Raw genomic sequence first — 26,242 nt, 5'->3', positions numbered from 1 at the left:
TTTATGATGTACATAGTGTTTTCATATCTTTTATTTTACGTAATCTTGATCAGCATGACACATTAACACTGACCTTGCAACATTGCTGCATATACAATAAGGACAAACATTGAACAATCAAAATAGTTTGAGATTTAATTTCAATGTGCACAGAGTCACAAAAGCACAGTACCAACAATGAGTATCATTGTACAATAGTTATGGAAGATGGGGTGGTATTCTGAAATTAGTTGTGTCTTTGTTTCTAAACTATCAGATATTACCTGTTACACCCAATCAATATCACTACAAGTTAGACTAAATGAGAGCATGTGCTAAATACAGTTCATTCTTACAGCTAATTAAGTATCAAATTGAAATTGCAATCTATAATTTTCTCCTGACTAACCAGGGGGTATGTAACACAAAGCAATAGCAATCATCGTAGAAGAATATCTTCACGATTGATTGCACTGACCACAACATACAATCAATCATCAAAGTAAAGTGTACAATCGATCGCTAACCTTTGTGTTACGAGACCCAGATGAAATAATTTCAAGATACCACCCAAGATCATATGCACTATATGCAAACATTGGATGTTGTAGTGCAAACTGCTGGTAATAGGAAAAACCAACATCTCAAAATCACTAACAATATTTGTGATCTGATCTTGCCCTCATTCTACCCCTCCCCCCTTCACTTTTTTTGTATGTAAGATTGACAGTATAGATGAAATGGCACATACGACGACTACATATGAACTCTTAACATTTTCTACATGAATTTTAAATATACTTACAATTATTAAATGCCTGTTTTGTATACAGTGTAGATATATGTTAGAGTTCTAACAAATCAACAATGTCATTTTCAAACTGCTATTGACGACAATACTGAAATTTTACTGTCCTTATTTTGCCCAAAACATTAAGTAAAAAAATGTAAAATTTTCATATATCTCTCCCATATGAATCATAAAGTGATTCCCTTTTTTAACTATCTAGAATTTTGACAAATCTGCAATAACCTCTAAAAGATACATATTTAAAAAAATAAATTTTCCAAGATAAGATACACTGTAGAGCAGTGCTTCTCAACCTTTTTTTACTCGAGGACCACTTTGACTCAGATTTTTTCGAGGCCCACCAACCAAAATTTTGAGGAAGCGATATGACTACTTGTCTCGACTCAAAGATAAACAATGATAATGATCATATTAGTGCGTAACTTTAAGATCTTCCGCTGTGAATTCAATCCAGCCTTTTCCTCTTGAAATACTCTTTTGGCTTTCCTGCACTATTCTGATGTTTTGTGTTTAGGTGTCTCTAAAGCGTTGACGGTTTAACATTTTGACAATATAACTTCAGCACATTCGACACACATTGCTTTTGGTTTTGCATCACAGCCAGTCGTGATGAATTCAAATATAATGTATTCAGGGTAATATTTTCTTACATTTACCTTCTTAGACTTTTCAACAATAGATTTGATTCCTCCCTTACCCTTTCGCTTTAAAACATGGCCCATTTTTATGAAAGTGTGTTTCATGAAATTTGAACATGAAGCTCCGAAGCACATTAGAAACAGTTTGAGAACTACTGCTAGCGCAAAGGTCCGGGCGACAATATCAACTACAATTTGCATGCACATGTGGCCTGAGGTTCACATCAAACAAAGTTCAATTGAAATCATCATACAATGTGCATGTATATTGCAACATGCATGATACCTAAGCGTGCTTTAGCTTTGTTTGACCCACGTAGACCGATCAAACAATATTTTTGGTCATGAAATAGTACATGTGAAATATACCTTAGTTTTTCCTCTATTTTTTTTCCCTCTAGAGCTTCTCGCTGCCCACCTGAGAGAGCTTTGCGGCCAACCAGTCGGCCCGTGGCTTGGTTGAGAAGCACTGCTGTAGAGCTTCGTGATATTTTCAATTTGAACAAGAGCTCAGTTTTTGAGTGATAGAATATGAGCTTGCAAGAAGTAACGTTACCAGATATTGAGAAATTTACCATCACATGCTCAAAAAATGAAAACATTTGCTTAAGCTGCTGTTTCTAGTAACCTTGACTCAAAGAGAAGTGATTTCTATTCTATTATTTTTCATATTTCTCTCCTATGAAAATAGCTATATTATGGAGTTGTAAATTATTATGAAAACTGCTAAGCATAAAATAAGCTTTTAGTGATTTAACCCTACCTACTAAATGTGTTTGGTGCATTGTGCTGAAAGACATAAACCAAACTGTAAATATTGGTTCCAGGTAAATTTTTAAAACAGACATAACTACAACAGAGACAAAAGTACAACAGATATATTTCAAGATAAGTCTAAAAAAAATTCATACCCAATGCTTTGGGTAATATCTAACACAAAAACAAGTTAATGAAGTTTAAAGATGGTAGCTGGGTTTGGGTTTCATAAGACTACTTTTACTTCAAACTTATGTTCACACATCAAAATCCCTTTCTCTTACCATTATGGAATGTAATTATAGGGGAAGTAATAAGAATGAACCACAGGGTTTTAACGTGCAGACAAACATTTCACATACTCAAATGACAATCAAATAATACTATTAAGTAATTTTCAATCATACAGTACAAAAAAATCAAATAACTATCATTTCAACACATCCTGAACACAATAATTTAACAAACAAAATGGTACACTTTCGACTCCTCAATAATCATTTGTATTATTGTCGGGTATCAAAAATATCAAAATAGACAATTACGCTGAAAATATGCTACAAGACAAAAAAAAGATGAAATATAGTTTGAAAAGCAACTTTCCATTAAAAGAACAAATTAAATTCTTTCAAGGATTTTGACACCAAATACACGATGCACACCATCTTCAATATAAATACAGCTTAAAATATTGAATTATAAACTTATCCTTGCTTATACATTTACAGAAATTATAAAAAAAGAATGAATTGTTCCCATTTCTGTAAATGTTTGATGGTCTGTTTGATTGAAGTACTTTAAAACCTCACATGACAAGTGATGGAAAGATATTTCATATAAAATAATAAGTTGAATAATGTCAATATATGTGGTAAATATCAAAACAAATTACGTCATTGTATGATCTACACTTCTACAAATATGGCGGTCTTTCATAAATTTTGAACGTTTTGTCAAACAAAAACTGAATTAAATTCAAATCATTAATATGCAAACAACTATTGTCAACACAAATAAATGATTAAATCATAAGCTCTCTCTTTCACCTGAACGACCAAAGATAAAATCTTTTGACATTGATGAAGTTATACAAAATATAGCAAAGAAACACAATTGCTTGGAAACAAGATAGCAAGGTATAACTCTCAAATATCACATCCATATTGAATCAAATCTTGGTTGAACTGCCCTGCCTTTAACGAAAAATCAAACAACTTTCCGTTGCTTTGCCGCATTTGACAGACAGGGGGGACAAGGGGCTGCAACTTAGAAGATACTTCACAGCAACTATCTTTGGTATTAATAAACCTAGTCAACGTGAAACCCCAAATCACTCCTACAATCCCTCAAATTCACATCCAAGTGAATATGCATTCTCTTACAAAAGTATGAACTTTTATACAGCTGATTCTTGTTATATCTACGTAATGGGCGGTCTTGAAAACTGATATATTTTAGAAGAGGGAATACAGTATTGACACATTTGGGCAGGTAGCTTCAGTTAGGGAATAAAGGTGATATCTGGAAAAAGTTCTGAATGCCATCAACACAAGTATTGTGTATTTTTTAAATCCAATATCAAAATAAACACTAAATATGGCTGGTCAGTGTTCACCTTAAACACTAACTTCATTACTATCATATATTCTTAATATGTAAGACTAATATATTAAGCTTTCTTGTGGCCATAGTAACATGATTTTGCTTTCTATAATTCATAAATAGTGAATGATGCAAGAGGAGCATTACATGAAAGAAATAGATGGTGCTTTGAACTGACGAGTTTGCTCTGAGCCAATCATATTCAAGGATTTCAGTAGTTTATAACAAAATGTCAGTGAGGGTGAGTCAATTTGCAACAGCTCCAATACGATTCTTATCCTTCAATAATTTCATTGTCATTCTATATACAAAGAGAGCTTACAAGCTAAAAGGCATTCCGAGGTGTTCATTGTGTCACTGACATGGTACTCTTGCAAATCAATATGCCAGTTGGTGATCGATTACATTTTATAAAATAATATATCTTCAAAAGAATAGAGTATATATATATATATATCAATAGGGCATATTTGATTTTTATTACCAGCGGGTTAACCTCAAGGCATGTCTTCTTTCAATGATGCTAAGGTGTTTCGCAGCAGTTGTACTTGTGCCTGGAAACAGACAAAAGAAAGAGAAGAAATATCTTACGATAAAATGTGGATAATCAGTATATAACCCCATAATCACTATGTAGAGAATGTTCAAGGAAAATGTAAGAATAACTAGCAGGAACATCACTGATAAATACCCCCATTTTAGTTAAAATGTGCTGTTACCACGGCAACACAATTTCCAACATATAACAAATGTGTCTTGCAAATATTAACGCCAAGACCAATGATTATGCCAAATTTCATGAGCACTGGTAAAAAACCGAGGAAGTAGTTTGACCCGCAACATAAGCAACAAACAGACCATACGCTGACACACCCCCTTTCTATAATTCATATTATGTATATTGTTAGTTTGTTTCTCTGCATTTTTTTATCTGTTGATCTCTTGAGAAGTAAATGACCTTCAACAGTTCTGACTAAGTACTGACAATTCATGACTTCAGTTAAACAAAATTTCGGAATACAGCATTGATCTCTCCTTACCTTGGCATGTTTGAGTTCTAATTCTGCTAGTTCTGTAAGGTTCTTCCTGTAGGCTATCACCCTCCTTGCTTTGAAGTCTGTCAGCTCCGTCTTGGCCACTTCGGACATCTTCTCAAACTTTTCACATGCTTCCGTCTGGTTCCTTTCGGCTGCATGAACATCCTTGTTCTTCATACGGGCCTTCTCGAGTGCCTTGTTGGCATTTTGGTAGTTGACAAGCGCTCTCATGCGCCTGTACAGAAGATCCTGGTGGAGATGAGAAGATTGGGTATGCTATTTGTTATTTTCTTGCATGAAATAAAAACTAGTTCTAAAGGATAAAACATACTAGTATGAACAAGAGGAATGCCTCTGGCAGTCTCGCCTGCATTACACAATTTGATATAGCAGCAGTGCTGACTTTGAAAACAGAGCTCTATTGAATAATTATTCAAAAAAGAAAACATATGATAATACTATGTCCATTGACCCAAAATTGCCTTTGACCATGATCATGTGACCTAAGATATGTGCAAAACAATCATTCATACTTGATTACCCTTATGTCTGTTTCATGAACTAGATCCATAAACTTTCTAAGTTATGATGCCAACTCAACAAATACCTCTAACACGGCCAAAGCTCATTGACCATAAATTACATTTGTCATGTGACCTGAAACATGCACAGGATATTCAGGGATACATGGTTGCTCTTATGTCCAAGTTTCACGAACTAGATCCATAACCTTTTAAGTTATGACAAGTCCACAAATACCCCCAACATGGCCACAGTTCATTGACCTTAAGTGACCTCTGATGACCTTGGTCATGTGGCCTGAAACTCGGGCAGGATGTTCAGTGATAATTGATTACCCTTATGTTTAAGTTTCATTAACTAGGTCCATATACTTTCTAAGTTATAATGTCATTTAAAAAACTTAACCTTCGTTTAAGATTTGATGTTGAAGCTGCCGCCGTAGAAAAGCGGCACTGATAGTCTCGCTCTGCTATGCAGGCGAGACAAAAACAAAATTTTGCATAATGGTAATGAGTTAATGGATATATAAGGTATGAACAGCAATAAAAATGTATTATTCAAACACATTAAACTTAGCTTCAGCAAATAAATTATTACTAGTTGACAAAAGCAAAATAACGGCATATAATCCGTAATCAAGGAAACCAAAATGAATGATGGTGAACAGAATTTACCTTTGCTGCTGATGAATCCCTCATATAATATCGTAGGAGGTCTGACTGCTTTAGATCTTCATCAGAGGCAACACGGGCTTCAAGTTTCTAATACAAGAGAGCAGAAAAGAAAATTATACCATCATAAATAAACAGTCAAATATTTGGAGATTTAATCAATAACTACATTGCACATGGTTATGGTACTTCTTTGTTCAAGGTGCTTATAAAATATCTATTTTTATCGTCAAAATTGTTATAACTATCATACTGATGATACATATATCCAAAGAAAAATATTGACATCTAGGGTCCCACTACATTTCATCAATATAATATTATCACAAGCACAATTAAAATCGAAAGAAATGTATCAATATGAAAATCTAATGTTACCAACACACAGCTTGCAATACTGGACTTGAAAGAACAAGAAATAATACCTTTTACCTATTTACTATATGATATGCATTACATATAAAATCAATTTTGCTTTCTATTAACCCTAAAAGGACCGGGGGGGGGGGGGGGGGTGGGTGGGGGCCATCATGGGGCCGTCAACGCTTCAAGCAATATTTATAAAACGCAAAAAGACAGCGCCGCAAAATTTTATGAATTTTTTCTTTGACGTCTTGCACAACTTTTGAGACCTAATTCGCGAAATACGGGTATAGCATCGCAATGCCACATGACTTTTTACAAGACAATGTCATGCCAAAATGGATCATTTTTATACCTTGTGTACAAAGTCTATGGGAGACGAAATTCATTTTGTTCTAATTGGTCTGATTAATTAATTTAGGGTTTAATTTAGTTGTTAAATGGCCTGTAATAATTTTCATTGAAAAAAACAATAAAAAAAGAGGAAAAAAACAAAGAAATACATATGAAATTTAAAAAACAAAGAAATACATAAGGAAAAAATTGGCTTTCGCAATTTGTCTTTGTGGAAACCTTTAAATTAAAAGATGACACCTGGAAAAAAAAAAGAAAATCTCAAGTGAAATTGGGTGTTAAATGTTTTTCATGAATAAATGACTATAAGTTTTACTTACTCTCAACTTTTCAAATGTCTCTGCTATTTTGATGAAGAATCTGAAGATATGAAGTTAAAGTGACAAAAACATGCAATCTGATTAATTCCTTTAAATAACTAGAAATATTATCTACTATGGAAATCATTACATAGGGTGTGTATTAAAAATAGTGGAACAAGCTCAAAGTTTTAACTGGTAAACATTGGAAATTGAAAATGAAATCATAATTTCACATAACAATTAAACCAGAAAAGAAGTCATCTTTCAATTACCATACTATTTTAAGAAACCATTTCTATGGCAAAATGAGATGTCAAATTTCATATCTTACGATGCCTTTCCATAACAGAAACAATTTTTTACCTACATCAGCTTGTTTAAACCATAATATTCATACATTCCTCCTTTATAGCAAATTTTGTTAAAGGTCAAGTCCACCCCAGGAAAATGCTGACTTGAATAAATAGAGAAAAATCAAACTAGCATAGTGCTGAAAATTTCATCAAAATCGGATGTAAAATAAGAAAGTTATGACATTTTAAAGTTTTGCTTATTTTTCACAAAATAGTTATATGCACAATTTAGTTACATGCAAATGAGAGAATTGATGGTGTCCCTCACTCACTATTTTTTTTGTTTTTTTATTGTTTGAATTATACAATATCTAAAATTTTACAGATTTGACAATAAGGACCAACTTGACTGAACAATAAAATGTTGAATAATGGTAATTCAACATGTTCAGGGAGAAATAAAACTTTGTTTCACAGGACAATGAGGAGAAAATTAGAATATTTCATACTTCATTTAATAGAATACAAAAGATATAGTGAGTGAGTGATGTCATCAGTTCCCTCATTAGCATACCTACCGGGATGTGCATACAACTATTTTCTGAAATCAAGCAAAATTTAGAAATGTCATAACTTTCTTATTTTTCATCCAATTTTGATGAAATTTTCAGTTATGCTAGTTGGATTTTTCTCTTTTTATTAAAATCAACTTTTCGTTGGGGTGGACTTGTCCTTTAATGAGTCAACACCAAGTAAAAAGTAACATGTAAAGAAGCAAGTATTGGCTTGATTTATACTCACTTGTCTAACTCTGTCTTGTCTATTGTTCCAAGTCCAAGCAATCCCCCTGATATTTTGATGTATGTATCTGCTACATCTGAAAAAGTAGAATGAATTAAGTTAGCATATTCAATACAATACATTGTTTGCAAAACATGCATGCACTCCTTTTTCAGGGAACATATGGATACCTCCCTCCCCCTATGCTAATGCAAAGTCGCAATGGTATCTCCAAATACAAAGGTGTAATGATAACTAAACTGATTATCCAAGGAAGGGAATGTGACTTAAGTCAACCAGCATACAGAGAAAAAGGAATGTCACTTTCATTCACAACATATCCTTCTAGGAGGCAAAAATTTTATTTTCAATTTCATTTCATTTTATTTATTTATTTTTTTTTTTTTGGGGGGGGACTACTTTTCACAACTAACTTCATAAATATGCAACATTGGATAAGCTTTCACATTGTGATGAATGCGGATTTCCAGTGCTTCTGTTTCCAGGGCCTTTTTGAGAATTTCGGGGGCTAAATTGCCCCCAGCTAGGGGGCAAAAAATTGTTCTTTTTAAAAATTATTTATAATTATTTTATTTCATTTCTCTCTCCTCCCTCCCTCCCTTTTTTTTTTTTTTTTTTTTTTTTTTGGGGGGGGGCTACTTTTCACAACTAACTTCCTAAATATGCAACATTGGATAAGCTTTCACATTGTGATGAATGTGGATTTCCAGTGCTTCTGTTTCCAGTGCTCTTTTGAGCACTTCGGGGACTAAATTGCCCCCCAGCTCCCCATTTTGATTTTTTCCCTGCCTTCTATGGTTTTTATTTCTTGAGGGGCATAAAATATTTCTCACAAAGCAAAAATGAAATTTTTTCAGATCAAACTTACCTTTGTGTGACCTTGTCATCCTATCTGACTTGGTAGTCGAGTCTTTCACCTTGTTATGGTACTCAACCAGGAAGTTCTTCTCATGTTCAAAGAATGAATCTACATCCTGTCATAAAGAAAGTTGAAACAGTCCATTGTCATTAATGATTTTCCCTTTAAAGAGTTATAAGATTGATAAGTTGATACTAATATCAATCTCTTTCACACAGCAATACTCCAGGTTTAAGGAGGGTAGACAATTACCAATAATGTAATAATAATAATAATAATAGGCATTTATATAGCGCCATCTATCTAGAAATATTCTATTCCAAAGCGCATTGTTATTATGATTATTATTACCCCGGCTTCAGCTCGAGCTGCCTTTCAGCACTCATGCATTCACGGAATTAATCCTGCCGGGTACCCAATTCACCTCACATGGGTTGAGTGCAGCACAATGTGGCTAAATTTCTTGCTGAAGGAAATTACGCCATGGCTGGGATTCGAACCCACGACCCTCTGTTTCAAAGGCAGAAGACTAATCCACTGGGCCACAACGCTCCACTGACAGAGTACTGACAATGTACTGACGGAGGGTCAGCTTGTTTTCAATGCAGACTTCTATTTTAACTTATATCAATTTTGTTTTGTTTAGTTAAATGCACCCTTGAATATCAAAGTAGAAATGAACCAGCACCACCTCATGTCCTCAACTACTCAAATCCGACGACGTTCCTACCCATAATCCAACCTTCTGAACAGTGTAGTCTTGTAATATAGGCCCTCTTGAATGATGATAACACGCGAATTTACTCCTCAATACATTCCTACCACAATAACTATTTCACCACATAGCAAAGCAGGTACTTCCTGCCCAAAAACATTTAGTTTCTCAATATGAATAACATTACAGACGGGCAAATTCACTCTCCATATTTACATTTATCTCAAAAGGTATTTTTTAAGGCTAGCCTTTTTTAACACACAGTAAATGAGAGACCACACATCCCGGAGCTGCCCCTACCTATATGATACTTGAAACACACTTCTTTTGTTTACATGAATTTGACATTAATGTTTACCTTTTGTCCTGAAACTAAAACTTCATCCACTGACTTGGTGACAAACTTCATGAGCCCACTCAGCCTCTCCTTCTTGTTCTTCCCACGTACATTTAACTGCAAAAAAAAAAGCAAGAAAAGAAAATATTTTACTAATAGCACCAGTACACATTTACATTAGCTAAAGGTTTGAGGTCAAGTCTTTTCTATCATATCATTGGCAAAAGCTATGAAAGTCCTTTTAGGGTTTAATAAAGAGAAATGCCAGTTGTAGTAACAATTTCAAAACAAGTTTGTACAGAATCCAATCAATTGACCACAAGTGTCTGTCTGTGTAAATAAATAGCATGTGCCGAAGGATTCCGGAAGAAAGTGCATAACTGCTGGGAAATTGGCAAAAACAAACATGAAATTGTTGGATGTTTATCCAAGCAATAACAAATAGATATTTAATGTTATTATCGTATATTACTGTATCGAACAGTAATATGATAATGTATTATGATTGTCAGTAATGTATAATGTACTGTTAGTATCATGTAATAATGTAAATTCAACCTGCCCGCCAACCTGATAGGTTGCTGAACCTGGTTCTTGATCTCTAACAAAGACATGATGTACTACTACCGCTGTCCCACATGTGCCTATGTGTGTTGGTGATCTTCAGTGTGATTGTTTTTCAGCTTAGATATCATGATTTCACACAGTCCAGCTAATATGACTGTACCAGATATAGAACCATGATATGATAATTAAAAACCTTGCTTTTACAGACTTTCTTATGAAATCAGTGTTTACTGAAACTACTTTCATTAATCTTTAACTGAGGTTTGCAACCACTTTGAAATAGACACACAGTGATTAATGCATGGTGTCGAGTACACTGTGGACGACCAATCACGCAGGATAACGTGAAAGAGTGACATCACAAAAAAAAGGGTGCAACTGGCGTACATACACACATTTCTTCCACAAAGACTCACATCTTGCTTGTATTCCAGGAAGACTCTGAAGTTATGGTCATTTCTAAGGGTAGCGTGGGCAGCTAGGCGTTGAAGAAATACCTCGTGCATGGCGACCGTCTTCTTGAACGTTGCAAGGTATTCCCTGTCAACAAATCAAGTAAGAGTACACAAATAACCTCGAAATTTGAAAGCAACTAATAATACTCTTTTAAGATCATTCAAGTTTTAACTTAAATTGACCCAGTTAAAAGGGTAATAGTTAAGTATTAATGGGATATGACAGTCTTTGTTATGACTGAGCAGAAAGTAAGAAAATGGGTACTTTTTAATTAACACAAAAGATATTTTATATATGTCTGAAAACAAACTTAGCAAACTCCACATTGATCATCATAACATATTTTTAAATGTGAAAAGGAAACTTATGTGAATGTGAAAAAACAAACTAGCACATCAATGATGTGGAGCTCATACGGCATCGTGCAACAAAATTTAACACAATTTTTCATTTCAGCCCAGTTGACACTGTAGTGTATGATATTGGTGACATAAATTGAGGAAACAGAATTGAAATTGATGAAGAAATGACAAAGAGTCATTAGTTTTTATTCATGAATATATTTCGTATTAATTAGCATAAATAATTTTCTAGTCCAAATTTCTAAATTCCGTGTATAACCTTTGTGAACCTCATGTAGCTCTCGGATGGAACAAAAAATAAATAAAAATCAGTCAACGAATAAATAAGCATTTTTTGTCAGTTTTGAAAAATATGCATAAATGAGCATATCTAATGTGTTTTAAAATTCGGTGTAGAAACTTTGTATCCCCACCTAGAGCTATCATATAAAGCAAACGGAATTGAAATTGATCAACAAATGAAGGAGAAAAAGCATTTTTTGTGATTTATGAATAAATATTGTATAAATTAGCATAAATGAGTTTCTAGTCAAAATTTCAGAAATCTGTGTGCAAGTTTGGTGATCCTCATGTGGCTCTACCAGATAGATGAAAAAAAATATCAAAATTGGTCAACAAATTAAGAACAGGCATTTTCTGTAATTTATGAATAAATTTTGCATAAATTAGCATAAATAAATTTCAAAATTCTGTGAAGTTATTTGGTGAACCTCATGAAGCTCTACCAAATGGAAGAAAAAAAAAATCAAAATCGGTCAACAAATGAAGAAGCATTATATGAGAATTTTTAAAAATACACAAATTAATTTTGCATAAATTAGCATAAAAATTTTTCCAGTCAAAATTTCAAAATTCTGTGTAGAAATTTGGTGAACTTCATGAAGCTCTACCAGTAGGAAGAAAAAAAAATCAAAACCAGTCAACAAATAAAGAAGGAGAAGCATTTATTGTGAATTTTGAAAAATGTGCATAAATTAGCATATTTAATGAGTTTCAAAATTCTTTGAAGAAGTTTTGAATCCCCCACATAGTGCTATCATATAAAGTAAACAATTGAAATCAGACTTAAAATGACGAAGAAGAAGCATTTTGAAATTGTGGACGGATGACAGACGACAGATTATAGTTTATTCACATCTAAATGCAACTGAACTTTCTTGCAAATCAATATGCAAGATTTTGAGAGAAGGTTCGCTTTGCAGTTGAACCAAAATTTATTGCAATGTTCCAGTCAATCTCCAATATTTTCTTCTCCACTAGATGAGTCAGCAGTGTGATTTGTTACGCACATACAGAGTAAAATTACATAAGGGCTTGAATTAACCCAAGGCCATCCAAACTCATGGCATCTGATGCCATCAAAATGGCCTTCATTCCCTTCTTAAAGGATAAGTCCACCCAATAAAACAAGGCAAACGCCAAGCGTTGTCTCGCCTGCATATTGCAGTCCTGAAGAGACTGCATGTCAAAACTATGCTATATGACTTCTGAGGCTGCAACTTCAAGAGATGGACCTCTGTTACGAGTTTGGCGATCCCACCTCAAAGCTATAGAAAGTTATTGTGTGTACAATACAGCACAGTGCCAGTCATGGAAAGTTCATTGACCTTTGACCTTAATCAAATTCAACTCACATTCGAACTTGACCTGCACCTCAAGAGATGGACCTCTTATATGAATTTGGCGATCCTACCTCGAAGATATAAAAAGTTATTATGTGTACAACACAGCACAGTGCCAGTCATGGAAAGTTCATTGACCTTTGACCTTTATCAAATTCAACTCATATTCGAACTTGACCTGCACCTTCAAGAGATGGACCTCTGTTATGAATTTGGCGATCTCGCCTCGAAGCTATAGAAAGTTATTGTGTGTACAACACAGCAAAGTGCTAGTCAGGGAAAGTTCATTGACCTTTGACCTTATTCAAAATCGACTCATATTCGAACTTGACCTGTGCCTTCAGGAGTTGGACCTCTGGTATGAATTTGGTGATCCCACCTCGAAGATATAGAAAGTTATTATGTGTACAACATAGCACAGTGCCAGTCATGGAAAGTTCACTGACCTTTGACCTTTGACCTTAATCAAATTCGACTCATATTCAAACTTGACCTGTGCCTTCAGGAGATGGACCTCTGTTATGAATTTGGCGATCTCACTTCGAAGCTATATAAAGTTATTGTGTGTACAACACAGCACAGTGCCAGTCATGGAAAGTTCATTGACTTTTGACCTTTGACCTTATTCAAATTCAACTCATATTCGAACTTGACGTGTGCCTTCAAGAGATGGACCTCTGGTATGAATTTGGTGATCCCACCTCGAAGATATAGAAAGTTATTATGTGTACAACATAGCACAGTGCCAGTCATGGAAAGTTCACTGACCTTTGACCTTCATCAAATTCGACTCATATTCGAACTTGACCTGTGCCTTCAGGAGATGGACCTCTTGTATGAATTTGGTGATCCTACCTCAAAGCTATAGAAAGTTATTGGGTGTACAACATAGTACAGTGCCAGTCATGGAAAGTTCATTGACCTTTGACCTTTGACCTTAATCAAATTTGACTCATATTCGAACTTGACCTGTGCCTTCAGGAGATGGACCTCTGGTATGAATTTGGTGATCCTACCTCGAAGCTATTGAAAGTTATTGGGTGTACAACACAATTGTTGACGACGACGACGCCGGAAATAGTGATACCTATGTCTCGCTCCGCTACGCAGGCGAGACAAAAATTGATTTGAATAAAAAGAGAAAAATCTAACAAGCATAGCACTGAAAATCTCATCAAACTTGGATGTAAAATAAGAAAGTTATGATATTTTTAAGTTTCACTTAATTTCACAACCAGATATATGCACATCCTGGTTGGTATGCAAATTAGGAGACTGATGATGTCATCCACTCACTATTTCTTTTGTATTTTATTATATGAAATATGAACTATCCTTATTATCTCCTCATTGTCAAGTGAAACAGTGATTAATTCCTCCCTGAACTTGTGGAATTAGCATTGTTTAATACTATATGATTCAGTCAAAACGGTCCCTATGGTCAAATCTGTAAAAAATGAAATATTGTATAATTCAAATAATAAAAAACAAAAGAAATAGTGAGTGATGGACATCATCTACTGACTCATTTGCATGTCACAGAGTTGCGCTATCACTGTTTTGTGAAAAAGAAGCGAAAGTTTAAAATGCCATAACTTTCTTATTTTACAATCAATTTGGATGAAATTTTCAGTATTATGCTAGTTTGATTTTTCTCTATTTATTCAAATCAATATTTTACTGGGGTGGACTTGACCTTTAATATTTGTAGACTTAAGGCCAAAATAAGTGGCCTTTTAGGCTCAGGCCTTGGTGCCCTGTGGTGATCCAGTGTATGTGTCCCTTTGAAAAGTACATTTTACTATTGATGCCCTTTACTAATGGCAAAGATACTACAAGGGGAAGATCGGACAGTGCATAGACTACGTAATGAAACGCTCGGGAAGTGCGCCCCACTGCGTTGAGTAAGTACATGTACCAACCTTTTTTTACCTTTGCATATAGCAAGATGGTTGTGTACAAAACATATGCGAGAAATGGTGAAGGGGTGAAGGAATAGACAATTTTTACATTTCAAAAATGTTTTTCTTCAATTTTTTTCTATGAAATTAGAGATGTATTTTAGAGGTTCCTGGGTCATAAAAGGTGGAATTGTTTCCATGCGCCGCCCTTAAGCCCTCTCCAAAATCCCCTCTCTCATTTTCCCCATATGTTTTATACACAGCAGCGTGCCGATGTGATATGGTTTACTTACTCAACGCTGTTGGGCGCCCTAACCCATGAGCATTTATCGAGCGTTTAAAAAAGAATCGCAGAAATGTCCAATCTTCCCCTTGTAGCATCTTTGCTTATGGTCTTGGTTGCACCCAAAGTGATATTGAAGAGTTATTACTTGCTAACAATAAATCAATTAAGGGCTGAAAACAATAATTGAGAGTAATGATTACTTACGCTTCTAGTTCTTGTTTCATCTTGTTGAATTCTTCTTTGGTCATCGTACCCTCTCCTTCCCCCAGCTTTTGTAGCTTTTCTCTCGAAGCATCAAAGTCTGGCCTTGGGGGAGCTGGTGGAATCTACAGCAGTAGGATTCAAGAGAATGTTTTTTTGCAATATCAATCAATTCTTGGTATTTTTACAACTTCTCAACACTTCATGCTTTGAATGTCTGTTGTAGAATATACATTCTTGGATATTAAAAGTCTCTGATCTTTGTTAATTGTGTAATTTCACACTGATTATATTGCAAATCTATTAATAATTTAGACAAACAAGTTTTGAATAACAAAGCAATTTTTACAAGTACCTAAGAGGTCATTAAGTGTTTCCCGTTTCATTTTCAACTCCACAAAAGTATCAACAAACACTTCCACATTTAAATAATTATAGAATTCATAAGATCAAAGAGAACCCATCACTAAGAAAAAAAATATGCTTAGCACATTACCGGTTTTAATCCTCTTTACTTTAAATATGACACGGATAAGGATTAACTTACAATGATGCCTCCGTAGTCCTCATTTTCCTCATACATGGTATGTAGCCATATGAACTCTTCATGTTCCCTCTGTACAGAGAATTCACTTTCACTAAACTCAGGTAAGGTAGTCTACAAAAACAAAAACAAAATTAACTTAAATGATTAAGAATATACTTCTATTCAAGACTTGAATAAACTCTACAAAACAAAATGTTGGGGTGGGGGTCATGCATTGTAAGTCGGCTCATGTTCTTTTTCATCCAAAAATAATTGTGTCACACCAACCAAACATACATCAGAATTGCGAAGTGAATGGATTTACAAAAGTGTATTGATAACCCAAACAAGTGGAGTGCCTCTGGCAGTCTGGCATGCATTACACGATTTAATATAGCAGCAGTGCTGAATTTGAAAACTAAAAAAAAATCATTCACAAAAACATCTTTCTTATATAATACTACCTTCATTGACCATAAATGACATTTGAACGGTGACCTAAGACTTGTCAGTGTTACTTGATTACACCCATGTCCACATTTCATTCACTCTATCTATAAACTTTCAAACCTATGGTGGAAATTCAACAATTACCCCCAACATGCCTAAGTTTATTGACCTTAAATGACCTATGACCTTGGAACTAGGTCCATATACTTTCAAAGTAATGCTGTCATTTCAAAGACTTAACCTTCAGTTAAGATTTGATGTTGACGCCGCCACCATCAGAAAAGCGGTGCCTATAAGTATAGTCTCACTCTGCTATACAGGTGAGACAAAAATCCATCAGTGCCATAATTTTTCTACAGGAAATTTGCAAAATGTCCTCTGTAAACAAAGGCGAACACACCAAATTGTAAAAAAAACAATGAATGTATGAATACACATCATATCTAGAAATTTGTTTGAATAAACATGCATTTTAGATGATGACGTTGCTGGCCTTCGATAGTTGTGGTTGATTGGATCAATTGTAACTCTTTGTAAGACGGGGCCCAGATATCAACTCAAAGTTTCAAACTATTAAAACTATTTTGTAGAAACACTGTAAAGAGTGAAGACCACATAAAGTGAAAACACAAGGAGACAACAAATGAATAAAAGACTCATGACATACAGTTTATAATTCAAAATGCAGGACAGCCTGTCATTCTAAAATTAATAATGTCAACTGAATAAAATGATATTCAATACATTCAGGGCAATATTCTAGATGACATGATATGACCTAGTGTTTGCCATTACATTCTGCTCATGGCATCATGGGGGGGGTTAATAAAAAAACTGAGAAATATCCTTCAAATGCTTCTTTGAGAAAATTACAATCCATAACTGTACAGGCCATGATATAGACAGAATAAACAGTTCAAATTTTAGCAATACATCATGTGCATACTCTTGTACATTGAAATTTAAAAGTAGCGCATACATGTAACATCTGCGTTACATGAATGAGAAAAGATTGGCAATCATTTATAATAGTTGATGGAGGAAGCAAGGAGACATCTCACAAAAAGTAGCCTTCAGGCCTGCATCAGGCTGCATGTACGTTTACATATTTATATAACTTAACATTTATTGGCGTCTTGCCGTCTCATGATAAATCTCTAAACTCAAGTGAAATAAACCAATCTTCATAACATTTTTCAAATTGCATTCTCAATTCAATGACTATTTTAATAATTATTGTATCAACGGGCGATTCCATACGTGTCGTACGGGACATTTTGACAACAATTTCCAGTCTCTTAGCTGAATGCTTGAGATAAAATTTTCTTTTTTGTCAGTGATAAAGTAATAGGGGGTAGTCATGTGAAAAACCGATCGGAAAACCAACAAAAAATGTTTGATTACCGGTGAATTACGGGTGAAAATGTTGTGTCATACGGGACTCAGAAATGTCCCGTACGACACACAACATTTCGTCTCTAATTCACCCACGGACAACATATATTTCTTGGTTGTCATATTTTTGCATGACTACCGGTACCCCATAATACTTTATTATTACCATAAAACAAATTGAAGTTTCTCATTTGTTTAGACAGCAGGATGAAAAATGTTGTGAAAATGACTGATTTTTCTAGCATGGAATCGCCCCAACACTTTTTTGTACACTGTACACATATTCAAGTGGCGCTAAAGGTGAGCAGTTGTTTCATTATTTGGATGCTAAATCCACAACAGTTCACAGTTTCACACGGCATGTCAAAATAAACTGCACTACATTTGTATTCCATGATTTCAACTGTTTGCTTTTTGCCTGTCTCAAATATGGGTGAGTAATTTTAAAGCAATTGCTGAGCACACTACAAGCAGTGTTCATACATGTATCAGGGAACTTGTACCCACAAAGCCTTAAAGGACTTTCTTGAAGTTCTCTTATTTCATTTCATATTCATGTATTTGTATATTGGCATATTATGTAATTATCATGTACATGTATCTTATACTATGAAAATACCTTATCGAAATGAAATACATTGTTTTTCATTGTTTTCAATGAAATTTGTATTTAAAGAAGACACTTACATACTATGTGAATATAAACAGCATTACAAAATCGAGTAATATGAACTGAAAGCAAAAATATTCATACACGTACATACATAATATTGGCAAATTGTATTTTTTTTTATAAATGCGAAATGCATGTGCTAAATTACTACCCATACGTTATTCCCGGGCATTGCAAATTCGGTCCTATATGTAAAAGATGCAGATGGCGCAAAAGAAAAAGTCTTGATATACAGTATCGCAGCAAGAGGTTTCTACATTGCAAAAATTGTGTAAAATGTTGAGACCCCCCCTCCAGGTAGGATATAGACAATCTCTCATGTATCACTGCACCCATTTTGTACACTAATTTGTAATAAGGAAGGAAAAGGGGTGAATTAATGCGAACTCAATTTGTTATCTCCTTTGTCACTGTAAACAAAAAATTGTGCATTGCTTTGAGCAGGAAACTCCCATTACCTGAAAATTGTCCAGAAGGTAATTGGTTAGCAATACATGTACACCATCCACGAGGCTGTGACATTGTGTACCAAATGTTGCTACCCACCAACGAATGACTCACATATCATGATCAGTACTATAAAGACTGTAATGTAGAAACCCACACAAGCTGATCTAAATCTACATGTAGTTCATAATCACAAAACAAATGGCACAGAGGGTTGGGATTTTTAAAGATTTATTTCTTGTCTATTTTGCACATTATGTACTGTATAATTTGTATGTAAACAGGGCCCGATTGCAAACCAGCTTTTTATCTTTGTTAATGTTTTATCGTGTATAGCTGAATTGGTTACCCTGTATAAAGATGTGAAATAAATAAATAAACACATCAAATGAGCCAAGAAATCTACCTGCAATCAAAGTGATTCATTAAAAGTTAATCCTGATTCTCTATCAGGGTTCCCACAGAAATTTGAAAACAGAATTCCATGACTTTTCCATGACTAAAATTACTGCTTTCCATGACTTCCCGTGACGTCCTGGGAGTTGGGATGTCACAAAACTGGGAAAAATGGAAATCATGAACACCAATTATAGAAGCAGAGTATGAGAGTTGCGAGACACGACAAACTGGAAAGCTGCCATAGCCAAGAGGTAAATTTATGCAATTCCCTGACTTTTCCCACTTTCCATAACCACAAATTTTTCCAGGAATTTCCATGACTGTGGGAACCCTGTCTACAGAGTCAACAAATGCTGTGGAAATTAAATGCTTCTTCAATAAAACAAAATATATGAGTTAACATACCAGTAACGTACATGTAAGCACATAATGCACACAAACAGGAACCAAGCATTTTGGTTGCATTTGGTTTCAAATTAAAAGTAGAAATACTCTCATATTCATCATTATACTTCAAGGATTGTTTTCTACTACCTTGGTCATTGCAAAGCTAAAGGTGATGTACTGTTCTAATGAACTCAAATAAAAGTATCTAAACTTCAGATTCTAGAAACAATCTTCATATTATCCCTGCTAAAGTCCGTGCAAAATGTTTACAGGATGCTGTTGTAAATATCATTACTATGAGGCAATTAGTAAGTGATGTAGTAGGGAGAAACTAGGTGGTTTTAAACCGCCTCGATCATCCCGTTAAAATTACGAGAACTTTTTTAGGCTATAAAATACCCACTAATTATTCCTGCGTTCACACCGCCCCGAAACATACCCTTCGGGATAAGTTCCTGAAGTTACAAGCATGCGCAGTATGATCTGATAAGCAAGCAAGGTGCGAGATTCAAAATCACTAGCTCAGCAGCCACCCAAGGCTCCCGCGCCCAACTACACGCTGGGCTATAAGTTCCCGTAAATTGCTTTCACACTGCAAAAATACCTGCGACCTTGGAAAAATCCCTGTGAAAGTTCTCGTAATTTTGACAAGTACCTACTATTTATTGGGTATTTTCTTTCGGGGAGATTACGCGTAATTTGCTTTCACATTGCCAATATTACCTGGTATTTTCTGATCTGGGTAAATTTCCCGATCAGAAAATACCTGGAACTGACAAACTTTGAGGCGGTCTGAAACCACCTTATGAGGCAATTAGCAAGTGATGTTTGATATAGTAGGGAGAAACTGAAAGTGAAACCAGATGTTGCACAAGTACAAAGACTGAAGGTGAATACTTCCTTGAGTTCCTTCTACTGTCACATGGTAGAATGAAAGATAAATATGTTTTCTAAATACAGTCATGGTACAAGTAGCCTGGAAGCCAATAATATTTAAGTGGATACCTTCACATAATGCTATAACAGTGGATTTCATAACCAACCAAATGAAAAATGACTTTATTTGCCAGGAAGCCAGACATTTGTATCTGAAATGCATACGGGGTACAAATACTGAGTTTCATTTAAAACCTAAATTTTTAATAATTCTTTTTTTTTATGATAATACAGCATTTAAGTATGAGACCAACTTAAAGGGTTAATTTCATCTATGATATTCTTTCAATTAAACTAAAGGCTCATAACATAACATCATTAAATACCAGAAAGCAGCTCCTCTTATATTACTTCCTGTTCATATGATGACCACATGGATATTTTGATACCAGGATATCAAAATACTGTGCTATTTTATTACACTAATATTCATTCATTTTGATGTAATTTGTGAAATTTGTGTGAAAGTTAGAAATTATTATTTCTAAAAAAAATGAATGAGAACACTCTGCAGAGACATGCATGATGACATTCATTCAAGATTACACTATAAAGAAGGTTCTACACCATACCACAATAATTTACCCAAATGACTCGGGGAGGGGGGGGGGGGGTAGGGGACTTGAATTTTAGATTGACACATACATGTACATGTACAGACTACTCATACTCAGCTTCTACATTAACTATTGACTTGACATGAAATAATTGAAAATCAAGTACTCCCAGCACATTGCTAATTCAGTAACCTAGACACTCCTTACAGTAAAAGAATATAAACAGCCAAAAAGAAACCATCAATCAAGATCTAAAACAAGAGTTTAGAAACTAAAGTCTAGGACAATAAACTGAGTTTGATTTATCGATATTGATATATCAAACTCCATATAGTAAAACTAACACAAGCTGCAACTAAAGATATTTGGTAAACATCCTTTCAACTTTTAGTCTGTGTTGTTGCCTCACTCATAAACTGAATCTGAATGTTTATGTAGAACTGCTACATGTAGATAAAATTGGAGCAACTAAAGTAAATCAAAGTGATATTTGTTAATTATTTAGATAAATAACAAAAAAATACATGTAAATCATGTCACCAACCAAAAACAAATTTTCAATTTTGCACTTTGATAATAAATGATGTTATTTCATTTCATTTTCTCCTATTTCTAAATAAAGTTTATTCATATTTTTCAATAGTGAATTGTACGAGAGTAAAAACATATTTTCCTGCATTATGATAATGCTATTACCGGTACATGTATCTGAACAAATATAAATCATGTAACATGCAATGGTACTGGAGAAAAAAATGCAAGGTACTTGTAGCAATTTGCTGCTCTTCACTAAATTTGTGTAAACATAGAACATGCAGGAAAGTGGACTATATGTGCTAAAAATCCTATTTTTCTTCTTCCTGTTTACCTAAAAACAAAACAAGTGGAGAGCCTCTGGCAGTCTCACCTGCATTACGCGATTCAATAGAGCAGCAGTGCTGACTTTGAAAACTACTTATTATTCACAAAAACACCATTTATAATTTCATATAATGATACAATACTACTGTACGTTCATTGACCCTAAATGACATTTGACCTTGATCATGTGACATCAGACTTGTCAGTGATACTTGATTACCCCTACGTCCACAATTCATAAACTATATCAATTAACTTTGAAAGTTATGACAGCAATTTAATAATTACCTCCAACATGGCCAAAGTTCATTGACCTTAAATTAATGACCATTGACTTTGGTCATGTGACCTGAAACTCGCACAGGATGTTAAGTGATACTTGATTACTCTTATGTCCAAGTTTAAAGAATCAGCTCCATTAACTTTCAAAGTTATGGTAATTCAACAAATACCCCCACTTGGCCAAAGTTCATTGACCTTAAATGACCTTTGACCTTGGTCATGTGACCTGAAACTCGCACAGGATGTTCAGTGATACTTGATTACTCTTATGTCCAAGTTTTATGAATCAGATCCATAAACTTTTAAAGTTATGGTAATTCAACAAATACCCCCAACTTGGCCAAAGTTCATTGACTCTAAATGACCTTTGACCTTGGTAATGTGACTTGAAACTCAGGCAGCATGTTTAGTAATATTTGAGTAACCTTATGTCCAAGTTTCATGAACTAGGTCCATATACTTTCTAATTTATGCTGTCATTTCAAAAACTTAACCTTGAGAACAGATTTGATGTTGACGCCGCCGCCATCGGAAAAGCAGCGCCTGTAGACTCACTCTGCTATGCAGGTGAGACAAAAATCTTCAACATATTTGCCATTGCCTTCATCACCAGAAAAATAAACAACTAAAATCACAAAGAAGTAGCAAATTTATACAAATTAGAATTTATGTTAGGAATGAAATTATAACCTATCATAAAATGTATCTCATGTTGGAGGACAAGTTCAGGCGCCCATTGCATAAAACTAGTAACTTTTGGTATACCGTAACTTTTTATGACACTTTACATAGTAACTCTTCATGGAATACTGGATTTTGATTGGCTATTGAGCATGGCATATTGCTCAATAACCAATCAAAAACCTGTTTTCCATGAAGGGTTAGTTACTATACATGTACAAGTAATAGCAAGTATTACAGTAAGTCTTATGCAATGGGCCCTGAAATAAATGTGATAGAAAGACTTTAAAAAAAGTTAACACAGAAAAGGAAACAAAATCGTCACATAACAAGAGACCATCTTGGCAATTTTAACACAATTTTGCAAATTTAAGGGAGCAAGGAACAAACAGAAACATAAATAAGACACTTACTAAGGACAATGAGTCAAGCAAATTTGGTCTGGAGGGGCGCTACAAAAAAGGAAACACACAGAGATGCCTGCAGTATATATATATATACATGTATTTTACATATCAACTGAAAACTTTTTGATGCAATAAGCAGATTCATTTCAATACCCCAAGAACAAAAGGAGTAATATATATCTAGCAACATCAATTTGGAGAAGATTCAAATGAGCTATGGAATAATGTCATATGAAAATTAAATAGTTTGATTTTCTGATCTCTAGTGCTAAAGATAGAAGTTATGGGGTCATTACTAACTTTTCAAAATCAATGAAAATAACTTTTAGCATTGCATTTTTCTAGTTTTATTTTGGTGTCTCTCGGTACAAGTCATTTCAAATGGGAAATGGTATGGCAAAGCACTGAACACACCACTCAACATGCACATACATTTCTAATATATCAACCGGTGTAAAATCTTGTATTTCATACAAAATAAAATCATTTTGAAATGCTCAGCATAATACACAAAAAGAAGCCATCCAAAAAGTGCCATCAAATGTGCAAAGAAAATATTTGTGTGCAAACTCTGAATATCACATAGGATGTTTCACGAACGTAGAGACGATAAAACTCAAGAACGCATTAATTTTAAAATCTTTATTTTTTGGTACACTGGGGTTCACACAGAGCATTTACACAATGATGTGAACAAATTTATAGATCAACAGGCAAGACAAAAATGATCTTTTCAATCGATACCTGTACAGATATTTATTTGATACCTGTACAGATATTTGATTTGTTACTTGTATGCAAGGCCCCCAAGAAAAACAGTGCTTAGTCCACTGATGGGGTAACCCTGGGTAAACAAAACGAAATAAATAAATTTGCTGAATCACTTTTGATGTTAAGGTGGTATACTCACTTTAGTATGGACGGTGAATTTAACTTTATCTCTCTCACTCAGTGCATCCGAGATGTCGACTAGTAGAGACGTGTCTGTGTTCAAGTCAACATTAGACTCGGTCCTGGTCTATAAATATATAATAAGATTAAGACGGCATGTTAGATTCGATCTGAAATGTATGTCTTGAAATTCGGCAGCATTATACTATCCCAAATCAGAGTAAGCTCACCCTTTTCGATTTTTATTTTTTGTTTGTTTATTTTTTTGGTTTTAAAATGAAGGCAGATTGGTAGAAGTCACCAGGCTCTCCCCTCCCAAATAGATGGCATACTGATACCATCTAAAGTCAAGGTGATCTACAGATTTATGAAGTTCAAAGAGAACTTCACATTTTGATGATCGCTGCAACAATCAAATCATGTGCAGTTCTATTGAAGATGGACTCGTACTTCACTCATTTTACTCTATTAAATATCACTCATTATCATTGCATACATTTAAGAACAGAAATCTGAAAATCGCAATTTCCAGCAAGAATAATGTAGATTCTATAGACTAATTGGATGAAAAATGATGCAAAATTGATAGAAGCAATGAAAAAAATGTAAATTCAAATGATCATAGCTACATGTAGGCATACTACAGTAGTAGTAGTACCGGTACTCCATTCCATACATCGCGATACAAGGGCTGGGAATGGACATGTTGGAGTTTTCCTTTAGTTTTCAACAGTTTCACTGCATTTTTGTTTTTATTAATATTTTTTTTGGGGGGGGGGCCTGTTTTTGTTTTTCTGTTAAACTTTGTGTTCTACCAAATTCTATGAATTTCTTTATTATGGAGAACTAAGGACTTTAAAGGACTTTCATAGCACATGCCGAGACCCTCGCGCATGCGAATGTTTTGAAATCGGCAGCGAATTATTTATACGTGTGAGGAACTTCATGTTGGCTCTATATCACCAATTTTGAGACTGATAGAAGCATGGAAAAGTGAAACATTGTGTAAAGTAAGAATATTAGTTTTAATTGTTTTTAAAGATCTTGATGTTGCATGAATTTCATACTTTCCCCCCATAAGATCCCACCACCTTTGTCACTCGGAATATCAGAACGAGTTCGCGGTCTCAAATTTCGGGCAGGTGGAGCATAGTGTAGCGGTAGTGAAGTGAAGTGGAGCCTGCACAAACTTCGCTCGAGGTAGGTCCCCCCATAATGAGCACTCGCAAGAACGAACGAGCACGAGCAGCTTACTCAAGCATTAATGCAGCGTTAGTGCTTAATTTACCTCGAATTACCTCACGTCACCTCGGTTAACTGTCTGCAATAATGTAGGACGTACTACGACTACGAGCTCCGACGAGCTTGTAGTCGTTCGTAGCCGTAGCGCGCACAGGTAAAACCTTTTTCGCAACCAGCAACCGAATATGTTTTGCTGAGCTGAGTAGGCTGCGTACTATTTTACCAATCTGCCAATACCACGATTACTTTTTCTGGCAACGCAGCATTTTCATGCAGCTTTAAATGCAAAGGTGTGAGCCAGGCTTTAATTCAACAAACATCAAAGTTGAACCCATGCATATTGAAAATGATGTTTGCAGTGCAGTGCTAAAAAAGTAATCCATTGGCATTGGCATTGCCAATCATGTGTGGCCTGTGGCTGTGCACAAAATGAAAATGGAACATTTTATTCACCTTTCCCTGGTCCTCTGCCAAGAGATCTTGGCTGTCCTCCATTCCGTCCTAGCAAATAACAAAGATAAAAATTATTTTAATTACAATTTTACAATAATCATATTTCAAGCACAAACAATACTGTACTAAAATCACAATCTTGGAAAAAATAGTATCCACCCACCATCATGGCTGCACTTGCAATTCGCCGCGTGAGCTCGCGCGCGCTCGTATACGTGCG

General features: G+C 34.8%; 1 protein-coding gene across 1 annotated transcript; it reads right to left on the bottom strand.

Moving 5' to 3' along the window:
* Positions 1-26,240, bottom strand: LOC129264481 (sorting nexin-6-like). Its single transcript, XM_064102668.1, has 13 exons — positions 26,186-26,240; positions 26,023-26,070; positions 24,347-24,454; positions 15,983-16,093; positions 15,439-15,560; positions 11,024-11,147; positions 10,062-10,157; positions 8,998-9,103; positions 8,130-8,205; positions 7,054-7,093; positions 6,020-6,106; positions 4,827-5,072; positions 1-4,340 (listed from the first exon to the last, which is right to left on the bottom strand). Exons 1-13 carry the CDS (start codon positions 26,189-26,191, stop codon positions 4,284-4,286), a joined length of 1,227 nt encoding a protein of 408 aa, XP_063958738.1. The 5' UTR covers positions 26,192-26,240; the 3' UTR covers positions 1-4,283.
* Positions 26,241-26,242: the final 2 nt, after the last annotated feature.

This window comes from Lytechinus pictus, chromosome 7 (assembly GCF_037042905.1).
Source record: "Lytechinus pictus isolate F3 Inbred chromosome 7, Lp3.0, whole genome shotgun sequence".
Classification (NCBI taxonomy): domain Eukaryota; kingdom Metazoa; phylum Echinodermata; class Echinoidea; order Temnopleuroida; family Toxopneustidae; genus Lytechinus; species Lytechinus pictus.
This window is presented reverse-complemented; position numbering and strand designations above follow the sequence as displayed.

Bases quoted from the DNA above. Each gene is read 5' to 3' on its own strand.
- LOC129264481 (XM_064102668.1), bottom strand. The intron at 7,094-8,129 runs GTGAGTATAAAT...TCATATCTTCAG, and splicing joins GACAAGACAGAGTTAGACAA to ATTCTTCATCAAAATAGCAG. The intron at 6,107-7,053 runs GTAAGTAAAACT...CTCTTGTATTAG, and splicing joins AGACATTTGAAAAGTTGAGA to AAACTTGAAGCCCGTGTTGC.